The following is a 12,861-nucleotide window of genomic DNA, read 5'->3' as shown; positions in this document are numbered from 1 at the left end:
CTTACTTTTTTCGAGAAAACGGTCGAACCGTCACTGTCAATGCGGATCGTTACCTAACGACACTGCGTGTATTTTTCTGTCAAATTGAGAAGACGACGTATCAACGTCAATACTGTATGGTTTCAACAAGATGGGGCGACATGCCATACATCGAGAACAGCTATGGAATTTGTAAGGCAGATCTTTCCTGGGCGCTTCATTTCGTTGCGTGGAGATGTGGAGAGGCCTCCTCGGTAACCGGACCTGTCACCTTGTGACTGTTTTTTTAGGACTACCTAAAAGCACGTGTATACCTAAACAAACCACGAACCCTTGAAGCCCTGAGTGAAACAATAACACATTAAATTCGAGCGCTACCACGTGCAATGCTTCAGAGGAGAATGGACAACTTCTCACAACGTCTACATGAGTGTATGGCCAAAAACGAACAGCACTTAACAGATGTTCGTACATGATAAATGTTTCGATTTTTTCCTATTTTATTTTTATAATGTCAACATCCAAGGTATACACTAGAAATAAGTTTCGATAAAAAATGAGTGTGTAACTGTTATTTCAAATCATCCATACCTCCCTGCTCAACCCTATATCTTCAAAATTTGCTGCTCATATCCCACAAATTTCGTTGAAAAATTGAGTTTCAACAAAAATAAACTATTTTAATCTAGTTATTCCTAGTTCTACTTTGTCAATTCAATAAGTTTGGTCAAGTCGTTATTTTTGTAATGCGTATTTTTTGAATGACAGGTGAAGGAGAATGGATCGTTCAGTGCAGAGCAACTCGCCCAATCGTTAGGCATCTCTGTAGTTCTCGCTAAGGAAAGACTGCTCACCACCGAACAGCAAGGCTGCATTTGTAGGGACGAGTCGATCGAGGGACTGAGATTCTATCCAAATTTGTTCCTCCATGAATGAATGTTTGTACATAATTGTTATTGTATCATTAAATAGGATAAGTTTTTTGTTTATTCACTGGGAATTTTTTCAAGTCTCAATCTCTCTACTTTCCCTTGCTTCCATTTATCACTTTAATTATGTTGATTACTGTAAAGCTCTCTCAACTTATCTATATATTTAATGCATAGTTCAACCCTAAGATCTCAGTAACCACTGAACCAATATTTAAGTTTAATACGTCAAATTAAAGGGGATGATTAGTAAGTTTGCAGAAACGCATAAAAATTTAAGTTTTTTCCTAAGATCCAATTATTATCCAACAATTCGTCCATACCACACACCCAACCTAAACTTAGCTGTAAAGAAATTGTTGAATTCCATCAATTCCAAACAGCTGATTATGCGTATATATTTCAAATAGTTCTTTTTCAAATGTGTACAATTCGAAAATTCTCTGAAATTTGGGTCTTAAAACTAAGACACGCGCTTTGCAAAAAGAAAAGAAATGAAAAAGAGGAAGAGAGACGAAGAGAGAGAGAGAGAACAAAGGAAAAGGAAGAGAGAGAAAGGGAAAAAGAGAAAAAACAAAAAGGAGAGAGAAAGAGAAAAAAGAGAAAACAAGAAAAATAAAATGAGAAACAAAAAGAGAATAGAAACAGAATGAAATAATAGAGAAAGAGAAAGAAATAGAGAAAGGGATTGATTGATTGATTGATTGAGTACTTTATTTATGTAGATTACAATATATACTGGCTTATACACTTATATACAATAGCTTACAATACAGCATAATTATAGATGAATTTACATAATATAGACTAGGAAAATAACTATAGAACTGTATATGATATGAAAAAGCAATTTGTAATATAATAACTATAGATAATAATCATATTGTTATGCATCTACATAAATTGGCGGAGCTTTGGACATATCAATGTCCATTCTTTGGAAGAATAATAAAAATATCCTCCCCACTAACTCTCTACCAAAACGTTAATTTCGTTATTTAAACTAAGGATTTATTTATTAATGGAAATATTGTAAAAGTTTTAATCAATATGAATATTGAAGAGAAAAAAACAGAAAATTGATAAAGTAAATAATTATATAGGTAGATAAGATCAAATAATTGATTAATAAAATGAAGTAGGCTGAAAGTAGATCAGGGTTATCAAATTTCAGTAATATACAGCAGTATGCAGTGGATAATTGAAATAACATGAGTTTATATAATATATATATATATATATATAATATATATATATATATATATATATATATATATATATATATATATATATATATATAATTCGTTCTATAACATGGTTTAAAGGTTTATATGGTGGAATGGGTGAGGGATGGTTGTCATGTGATCGTTCTAGGGCCGGACAGTTTCAGTCATTTGCTCCAAATATGTTTTTTTAAAGTCAGGTTGAAGCTCGCTCGGCTCTCGATAGACCTGATAGAAACAGGAAGTGTATTCCATGCACGACAGGCACTGACTAAGAAGGATTTTGTGAAAATAGTAGTTCGATGATTGGGTATCCTTAAAGTACTTTCTCCGGTTCTAGTATGTGAAGCATCTATCCTCCTACCCGTTCAAAACATCGAACATCTTGAAAATGTATCTTTTCTTCAACGTTCCTAGACCTGATAACAGCGCTCACACTCACATTCCGTGACGACACGTCACGGTACGATAGGACAGAAAGCTCTTTGTTTATTTAGGATTTTTTCTTGACATTTTAAACTATTCATTAGTTTTTGAGAAAACAACAACAGGTCAATGTAACTTACTGAGCGCGAGGTCTACTGTTCACAGAACTACTAGTAAAGGGTGGGTGAAAAGTCCGAGAACGGCTTAATATCTCATACACAAAGGTTATTTGACGGTGGGTGTGATTGGGGATCCTACTCAAATTGAAAATACTACTTTATTATGACTTTAAAAATCTGGTCCGCCATCTTGGATCCGCCATATTGAATACAACTTTATTTTTTTAAATAGGAAGGTGGTCATGCGATACATGATTTCGATACGAAATTTCAAGAAAAAAAGAATGGCGAAAACCGCATATCGATAACTCAAACCATTTAGAAGAAATTCACATTATTAATCAATACTATTCAAAGTAGAAAGGAGAGAAAAAAGTCCGAGAACGGCTTAATATCTCATACACAAAGGTTATTTGATGGTGGGTGTGATTGGGGATCCTACTCAAATTGAAAATACTACTTTATTATGACTTTAAAAATCTGGTCCACCATCTTGGATCCGCCATATTGAATGCAACTTTATTTTTTTAAATAGGACGGTGGTCATGCGATACATGATTTCGATACGAAATTTCAAGAAAAAAAGAATGGCGAAAACCGCATATCAATAACTCAAACCATTTAGAAGAAATTCACATTATTAATCAATACTATTCAAAGTAGAAAGGAGAGAAAAAAGTCCGAGAACGGCTTAATATCTCATACACAAAGGTTATTTGATGGTGGGTGTGATTGGGGATCCCACTCAAATTGAAAATACTACTTTATTATGACTTAAAAAATCTGGTCCACCATTTTGGATCCGCCATATTGAATGCAACTTTATTTTTTTAAATAGGATGGTGGTCATGCAATACATGATTTCGATACGGAATTTCAAGAAAAAAAGAATGGTGAAAACTGCATATCAATAACTCAAACCATTTAGAAGAAATTCACATTATTAATCAATACTATTCAAAGTAGAAAGGAGAGAAAAAAGTCCGAGAACGGCTTAATATCTCATACACAAAGGTTATTTGACAGTGGGTGTGATTGGGGATCCTACTCAAATTGAAAATACTACTTTATTATGACTTTAAAAATCTGGTCCGCCATCTTGGATCCGCCATATTGAATACAACTTTATTTTTTTAAATAGGAAGGTGGTCATGCGATACATGATTTCGATACGAAATTTCAAGAAAAAAAGAATGGCGAAAACCGCATATCGATATCTCAAACCGTTCAGAAGATATTCACATTATTAATCAATACTATTCAAAGCAGAAAGGAGAGAAAAAAGTCCGAGAACGGCTTAATATCTCATACACAAAGTTTATTGACGGTGGGTGTGATTGGGTATCCTACTCAAATTGAAAATACTACTTTATTATGACTTTAAAAATCTGGTCCGTCATCTTGGATCCGCCATATTGAATACAACTTTATTTTTTTAAATAGGACGGTGGTCATGCAATACATGATTTCGATACGGAATGGCGAAAACCGCATATCGATATCTCAAACCGTTCAGAAGATATTCACATTATTAATCAATATCATGCATATCAGAAATGAAATACATGAGTGGTATTGATTAATAATGTGAATATCTTCTGAACGGTTTGAGATATCGATGTCCGGTTTTCACCATTCATCTTTTCTTGAAATTTCGTATCGAATTCATTTATCGCATGACCACCTTCCTATTTAAAAAAATAAAGTTGCATTCATTATGGCGGACCAGATTTTTGAAGTCATAATAAAGTAGCATTTTCAATTTGAGTAGGATCCCCAATCACACCCACCGTCAAATAACCTTTATGTATGAGATATTAAGCCGTTCTTGGACTTTTCACCCACCCTGTATAAATCTCGTCGTCTTCTTACAGGGATAGGCATTAATACCTGTTCCGCCTTCAAACATTCTCCCACCTTTTTCTTGGTCTGCCAATACTTCTCCTCCCTTCTGGCTTGTAAGCAATGGCAGCTTTCGGGATTCTTCTGTTTGTCCATTCTCTCAACGTGTTCTTTCCACTGTTGTCGATTCCCGTCAACTTGTTGAGGTATGGAGATTACATTGAGCTCTCTACGGATATCGATACTATAAAGCCTGTCCTCTCTGGTGCATCCCTTCACTGACCTTAAAAATCTCATTTCGGCCGCCTGTAACCTGCTCCACTCCTTCTCTTTGGTACCCAGGTTTCAGAGCCATACAAAAGTGTAGGGACGGCCATTACTTTATAAAATTTGAGTTTCGTCTCTTTACGGGCTTTATTTTTGAGAGTTCTGTTAATAGTTCCGCATATGTACTGGAATTTATTAATTTCTGCATTCAAGTCGTGGTCTTCCTCGTATGTATATCACATCCCAAATATTTGAAATGTGATACCTGTTCCAGTATTCTGTTTTGAGAACTATTTTAGAACGTATTGGAGACTTTCCCAGAAACGCCATCACTTTTGTTTTGTGCAAGGAAATCTTCATGTTATATTCTGAGCTCAGGAGATGGAGTTGATATATTGCTCTTTGCAGATTGTCCTCTGATTCCTGCAATATTACTTGATCATCTGCAAACCATAATGAATTGACAGCAATATTGTGTGTTAGTTGTATACCTGGGTGAATTTGTTGCTTCCACTTCCTACAAAGGTCGTCCGCATAAATATTGAAGAGAGTTGGTGAGAGAGGACAACCCTGTCTCAAACCAACATTGATAACAATTTCTTCTGACTGGGAGCCTGAGCATCTAGATTATTTTTGTCTCACTGTACAAACTCTTGATGACTTCGACTAAATGATTGGAAACCTCGTTTGATCAACTTATCTAACAATAATTGACGATTGACTTTATCAAAAGCTTTTTCGTAGTCCACGAATGCAAGGTGTGTCTCTAAATTGAATTCTACTCTTTTTGCTATGATCTGTTTCAATGAGAAAACATCGTCCATACATGATCGGCCTTTCTGAAACCAGCCTGCTCCTCTAGTAGAAGTACATCAGAGATTTTCCGAAGTATAAATACTAGTATTTTCCGAAGTATTTTCCTGTATAAATCTATTGCACCCAAAACTATTATTTTTACTCAGTACAGTATTCACATTCTCAGAATACTCATTGTTCGATTTCATACCTGTATAATTAGAAAAAAGGTTGCCTATGCACGATTGAGCTACATGCATATTATTATAAATTATTATGGAACTGGTAGAGGGGAGGGTTAATTTGCACATACTTTCTTATTGACAATGTAACTTGTTGGAATTGTGCTGCTATTGATCCAAAACTGCAAGATTTGATTCGGTAACTATCTAATTTTTATGTTGGTACATCTTTCATCCTTGATTATATTTTAAGAAGGATCGATCCATTCATAAAACAAAAATTCAATATTCAATAAAACTAATAGCGTATTAGAATTGTGTAAATACTGTTCTCACAGTTTTCAAAAAATAATTTCCTAAATATGTATGAAGATGCATTGTAATGCATTTTATTCATCGTTCATTTTGATACGTATGTTCCCTGTTCTCATGATGTGAAGTTGGGATAAATGTGATTAGCTGCGATATCTTTGATTTCATGAACATTATTTGTGGTTTTGTGAGTGATCGACATAATCGATATTTCTCATCAGTTAGACCCATACTACTTACCAATTCCATCTACCAACAGGAAGTTGGAGGAATTATGTCGTTAACGGATGTCTACTGTCGAGTGAACAGGGCTCGAGGCTTGGAGCTACTCAGCCCAGAAGACCTGCTAGCAGCCTGCCAACTTCTCGATCACTTGAAACTCCCTCTAAGACTGAGAGAGTTCGAGAGTGGTGTCAAAGTTCTGCAACTCCAGTCTCATTCGGATGAAGTTATTGTTGCAGATACAACGGCAACCGTAAGTTGTTTATGTGATTGGAAAAAATTGAGATAACACTGTACTGTATTTTGAATTTCAGTCTACTTTGTGTGTGTGTAATGTAACGTATTTTTTCTGATAATGTTTGATGTGTAAGAATTGAATTGATTCTTAGATGCAATGTCAATTTGTATTCCAATGAATGAAATATAGCAACAGTCACCAATAGTGCAAAGCGTTCAAAATTAACATCATTGTTCAAATCTTGCCCTCAACTTGAATGTTTATGCCCTGGCATAAAACAGTAGTTCCTTGGTTGTTGTATGAATAATAAACTATATATCTACAAAAGTTGCTGCTCATATCCCACAAATCTCGTTGAAAAATAGAGTTTCAACAAACATCTATTTGAATCTAGTTATTCCTATACTACTTTGTCAATTCAGTAAGATTGGTCAACTCATTATTATGTCTCAAAAATTTGCTACTCATATCCCACCAATTCCGTTGAAAAATAGAGTTTCAACAAACATAAACTATTTGAATCTAGTTAATCCTAGTACTTGCCTACTTTGTCAATTCAATAACATTTTTAGTCAACTCATTATTATACAGGGTTGGGCAGGGAGGTATGGATGATTTGAAATAACAGTTACACACTCATTTTTTAACGAAACTAGAATTTTATTTTTTTAGTATGCACCTTGGATGTTGTCATTATAAAAATGAAAGAGGAAAACATTAAAACATCGATTATATTATGTACGAAAAATAACACCTGTTGAATGCTGTCCATTTTTGTACATACACTCCTGTTGTAGACGTTGTGAGAACTTGCCCATAATTATTCCTCTGAAGGATTGCACGTGGTAGCGCTCGAATTTATTGTGTTATTGCTTCACTCAGGGCTTCAAGGGTTCGTGGTTTGTTTATGTATACACTTGCTTTTAGGTAGCCCCATAAAACTTATTATTGACCCTTACTTTTTTCGAGAAAACGGTCGAACCGTCACTGTCAATGCGGATCGTTACCTAACGACACTGCGTGTATTTTTCTGTCAAATTGAGAAGACGACGTATCAACGTCAATACTGTATGGCTTCAACAAGATGGGGCGACATGCCATACATCGAGAACAGCTATGGAATTTGTAAGGCAGATCTTTCCTGGGCGCTTCATTTCGTTGCGTGGAGATGTGGAGAGGCCTCCTCGGTAACCGGACCTGTCACCTTGTGACTGTTTTTTATAGGACTACCTAAAAGCACGTGTATACCTAAACAAACCACGAACCCTTGAAGCCCTGAGTGAAACAATAACACATTAAATTCGAGCGCTACCACGTGCAATGCTTCAGAGGAGAATGGACAACTTCTCACAACGTCTACATGAGTGTATGGCCAAAAACGAACAGCACTTAACAGATGTTCGTACATGATAAATGTTTCGATTTTTTCCTATTTTATTTTTACAATGTCAACATCCAAGGTATACACTAAAAATAAGTTTCGATAAAAAATGAGTGTGTAACTGTTATTTCAAATCATCCATACCTCCCTGCTCAACCCCATATCTTCAAAATTTGCTGCTCATATCCCACAAATTTCGTTGAAAAATTGAGTTTCAACAAAAATAAACTATTTTAATCTAGTTATTCCTAGTTCTACTTTGCAATTCAATAAGTTTGGTCAAGTCGTTATTTTTGTAATGCGTATTTTTTGAACGACAGGTGAAGGAGAATGGATCGTTCAGTGCAGAGCAACTCGCCCAATCGTTAGGCATCTCTGTAGTTCTCGCTAAGGAAAGACTGCTCACCACCGAACAGCAAGGCTGCATTTGTAGGGACGAGTCGATCGAGGGACTGAGATTCTATCCAAATTTGTTTCTCCATGAATGAATGTTTGTACATAATTGTTATTGTATCATTAAATAGGATAAGTTTTTTGTTTATTCACTCGGAATTTTTTCAAGTCTCAATCTCTCTACTTTCCCTTGCTTCCATTTATCACTTTAATTATGTTGATTACTGTAAAGCTCTCTCAACTTATCTATATATTTAATGCATAGTTCAACCCTAAGATCTCAGTAACCACTGAACCAATATTTAAGTTTAATACGTCAAATTAAAGGGGATGATTAGTAAGTTTGCAGAAACGCATAAAAATTTAAGTTTTTTCCTAAGATCCAATTATTATCCAACAATTCGTCCATACCACACACCCAACCTAAACTTAGCTGTAAAGAAATTGTTGAATTCCATCAATTCCAAACAGCTGATTATGCGTATATATTTCAAATAGTTCTTTTTCAAATGTGTACAATTCGAAAATTCTCTGAAATTTGGGTCTTAAAACTAAGACACGCGCTTTGCAAAAAGAAAAGAAATGAAAAAGAGGAAGAGAGACGAAGAGAGAGAGAGAGAACAAAGGAAAAGGAAGAGAGAGAAAGGGAAAAAGAGAAAAAACAAAAAGGAGAGAGAAAGAGAAAAAAGAGAAAACAAGAAAAATAAAATGAGAAACAAAAAGAGAATAGAAACAGAATGAAATAATAGAGAAAGAGAAAGAAATAGAGAAAGGGAAAGGGAGAGATAGATGAACAGAAAGAAAAATAAATCGAGAAAGAAGGGGAATGTGAGAAAAGAAATAGAGAAAGTGAATGAGAAAGAGGAGATAGAGAAATAGAGATAGAAAAAGAGAGAGAATAGGAAAGGGAGAGAAAGAAGAAGATAAAAAAGAGAGAAAGAAAATAAAAAGTGAGAAAGAAGAGAGAGGGAGAGGAAAACGAAGTAAGAAAGAGAAAGAATAAAAGGAAGAAATAGAGAAAGAGAAATAGGAAGAGAAAGAAAAAGGAGAAACAAATAGAAATAGAGAAAGAGAAAGAGGAAGAAGATGAAGAGGAAGAAGATGAAAATTGGAAGTCCACGAATGAATTACTGGACTGATTAGCTTGAAATTTTGCATTCACGTTTTCAATTCACTATAAGGATGCTTTTAGGCCTATTTTCAAATCTTCAAGATTTCAGTAGGTCAAAATTTTAATTAGACCCTTGCGAAGCATGGTTAAATAAATTGTGGAAGGAGAACTTTCTAATCGATATTAACAAGTACACTTCAGCTTCGTGTGACTCAATTAACTGAACTCCATTTACAATGTGTAATACCTTCGATGCAATCGTATAGAATTGAATTACATACGGCAATTTGTATAATTATTATTCTTTATTGATAATACTCTTTAATTCAATTATTGAATAAATAGTAGTTCTGTGAACAGTAGACCTCGCGCTCAGTAAATTACATTGACCTGTTATGTTTTCTCAAAAATTAATAAATAATTTATCAATTTAAAATGTCTAGAAGAAATCCTAAATAAACATAGAGCTTTCTGTCCTAATGTACCGTGACGTGTCGTCCCGGAATGTGATTGTGAGTGCTGTTATCAGGTCTGGCTGCCGTCGATACGCCAATCCAATCAACCCATCAGAGAACATTCTGTGTTGTGTTGGCGAAGAATCGGTGTGTTGATTGACAAGATAAACTATCATAATGCTGATTTCCTACAAACTTAATTTCTCACTTTTCATGATTTTAGAAATCAATTTCTTTTCAATAATATTTGTTGCAATTTTAATCATCAGATTAAAAAAGAAAAATGTAAAAAAAAATGTTTTCTATCAATAACTTCAAACTCCAAACTAGAATCATGGCCTCAACTTATGGAAAGACAAAGTTTGTAGACAACTGTCTAACGTTGATGGAAAGATACATTTTCAAGATGTTCGATGTTTTTGAACGGGTAGTATTATAGTCCTCTAGACAGCTGATTTATGATGAATAATTCTAAAGTCTGATTTTTACGGTAATATTGGCGTTCAAATGAGACCCCTTTTCCTTTTGTATTAACCTTAAAATGCAAAATTTCAAGAAACCGTATGTATACGTCGACGCGAAATTCAAAAAGGAACATACCTGTCAAATTTCATGAAAATCTATTTCTGCGTTTCGCTATATATATATATATATATATATATATATATATATATATATATATATATATATATATAGCACTTAACAGAAAACACTTTAAAGTTTTGTAATAGAAATATAAACAGGATACACACGACACGGATAGATTAAAAACACTTAAAAACTTACATTTAAACGAGAATTTTCGGGAAGCTGGGCCCCCTTTGTCAATCAACCAGGAAGTGAAGTGGTGAGATTTGAACATTGATTGTGTTCATGGGAGGTTGCGGTACATGTACGATTTCGACCAAGGAAACGAAAATGCGTTTGGTGGGAGCTTTTGACAGTTCAGGTACCGGTCGCCATCTTGGAACAGAGTGGAGTGGTGCATGCTCACTTGCACCGCTCGAAAAGTATGTTCCACAAAACCGGTACCGGGATCAACGCTTCTTATTGGTCGAGAGTTAAAGCGTTGGTTGTCTGCTGTTTTGTTGGGTTATGTCTTCACATCCAGAATCTATAGACTAAAAAAGGATGAGGCGTACAAAGTATTTTATTCCATTGATGGAATTAATTACAGGATAGTCGAATAGCAAGAAATTCATTCATTATTAATTGGCTGGAAAGTTTATTACTTTTTAGCCTTATCGACTATTCTACTAAACTAAGATGTGTTTATGTTATCTATTAGTCGGAATAGGCCTACTATATTTTGTTGATTCATTCCTAGGTCAGGATCTATCCAGATAAATGTCTGGATAGTAGACATATAAATCAAGAAACTTCAATTATTAACATTTTGCTAATATCCCATAAAACGTTTTATTCATTAATAAAAGGCTTGGACAAGCTTGTATAATAAATTTAAAAATATATATTTTTTCAAATTATAAATTAATAATTATTATTGATTCAATAATAATAAATAATAGCTGAAATGTTCATATTGATAACACCATTATTATTTTGTCAACACCAATCTGTAAACGATTAATTTCAAAAGTTCGCGCCAAAAACGGTGAACCAGAATTCGATTTTCGTTCGGTGGGAGCAAATAGTGGTGCACCAGTCACGTGGTTTCTGGTTACTGCTCACTTCGCCGAAGCCGTACATGCACCGCAACCTCCCATGAACACAATCATACTAACGGTCGTGACCACAGAGACGCGGTAGAGACGTTGTGCAGACCATAGAGCACAGACGAACGGAGGCGCACTGATTGAAGGAGCACTATGGGATCAGTTCGTGGGCCATGATGGGTTATTTCAAGCGGGAGATTTCAAATTTGAGTGGGTTATGGATAAGGAAAGGTGTAGATTATGAATTGATAGAAAAGAGGAGATTAAAAATTAGAAATCCGAAATGATGTAGAATAAACGCCTCCGTTCGTCTGTGCTCTATGGTCTGCACAACGTCTCTACCGCGTCTCTGTGGTCACGACCGTTAGAATGTTCAAATCTCACCACTTCACTTCCTGGTTGATTGACAAAGGGGGCCCAGCTCCCCGAAAATTCTCGTTTAAATGTAAGTTTTTAAGTGTTTTTGATCTATCCGTGTCGTGTGTATCCTGTTTATATATATATATTATATGTATATATATATATACAAAAATATAAACATAAAGAGAAATGCAAAACCGTCGACTTGAATCTTAGACCTCACTTCGCTCGGTCAATTAACCATATGTGGGGTTCAAACAAATCTTGTACTGAAGAACTAATGCTCTGGACTGCAAGTCCATAAAATTTGAAAGTTTGTGCAATTCAGGTAATAGCTACCCAGATTAGGTGTGCAAGGCATGGACTACTGTGCAATGGCCTTATTCGTCGTGGTTGGCCTTTATCTGCATTACAGGGGCTCTTCTATTTTTTATAGATCGATCTACCATAATGTGCTCAAGATGAGATGAATAGGTGTTACTGTAGTGAGCCCCCCGGGCTGGAGAACTCGCTCAAAAAGTTATTATGTCAGCTGTTCTATTGAAATCTCTGGTTGGAATAGATTTACAATATTTCATATGATATTGTCTTCTCGTTATTCCATCTGTAGAATCCATGACTTCATGGGTCGTTTGCACATTCAAAGCTTCAATTGAATTCAATCATCTGGTGGCTTAAACTCGAAATGGACCACATTATAATTAACGGGACTTGATATGGATTTAATCCAGTTTAAACTGACACTGCAAACGGATCTTCTAGTGATATTGAGCACTTATCATTTTTCGCCTTACAAAGGAGTTAGTCAATCTTATTGTCCAACGAACTCGTTCTGGACAATGGTTCGAATTTCGAAGAAGATGTGTTGAAAACTTGAATTTGATTGATGGATGTATGCAAAAGTTATTGTCGAACGTATAAAAAATCACACAAAATGTGGACTCAAAAGCT

At 35.0% G+C, this 12,861-nt stretch overlaps 1 protein-coding gene across 3 annotated transcripts in view; it reads left to right on the top strand.

Annotated features, from left to right (window-relative positions):
• The window catches only part of LOC111057223 (vacuolar protein-sorting-associated protein 36), a 57,543-nt gene extending 49,083 nt beyond the window's left edge, over positions 1–8,460 (top strand). For 2 of the 3 annotated variants that reach the window (XM_039423940.1, XM_039423942.1), the window contains one exon: positions 748–968. In XM_039423940.1, coding sequence (XP_039279874.1) covers positions 748–915 — 168 coding nt within the window. In that variant the 3' untranslated portion in view covers positions 916–968. Of the gene's footprint in view, positions 1–747; positions 969–8,235 lie in introns of those variants that run through there. The other variant, XM_039423941.1, reaches the window with a different exon arrangement.
• Positions 8,461–12,861: the final 4,401 nt, after the last annotated feature.

The sequence above is a fragment of the Nilaparvata lugens genome, chromosome 3 (assembly GCF_014356525.2).
Source record: "Nilaparvata lugens isolate BPH chromosome 3, ASM1435652v1, whole genome shotgun sequence".
NCBI lineage: Eukaryota > Metazoa > Arthropoda > Insecta > Hemiptera > Delphacidae > Nilaparvata > Nilaparvata lugens.
The sequence above is the reverse complement of the archived record's forward strand: the minus strand, read 5'-3'. Positions and strand labels throughout refer to the sequence as shown.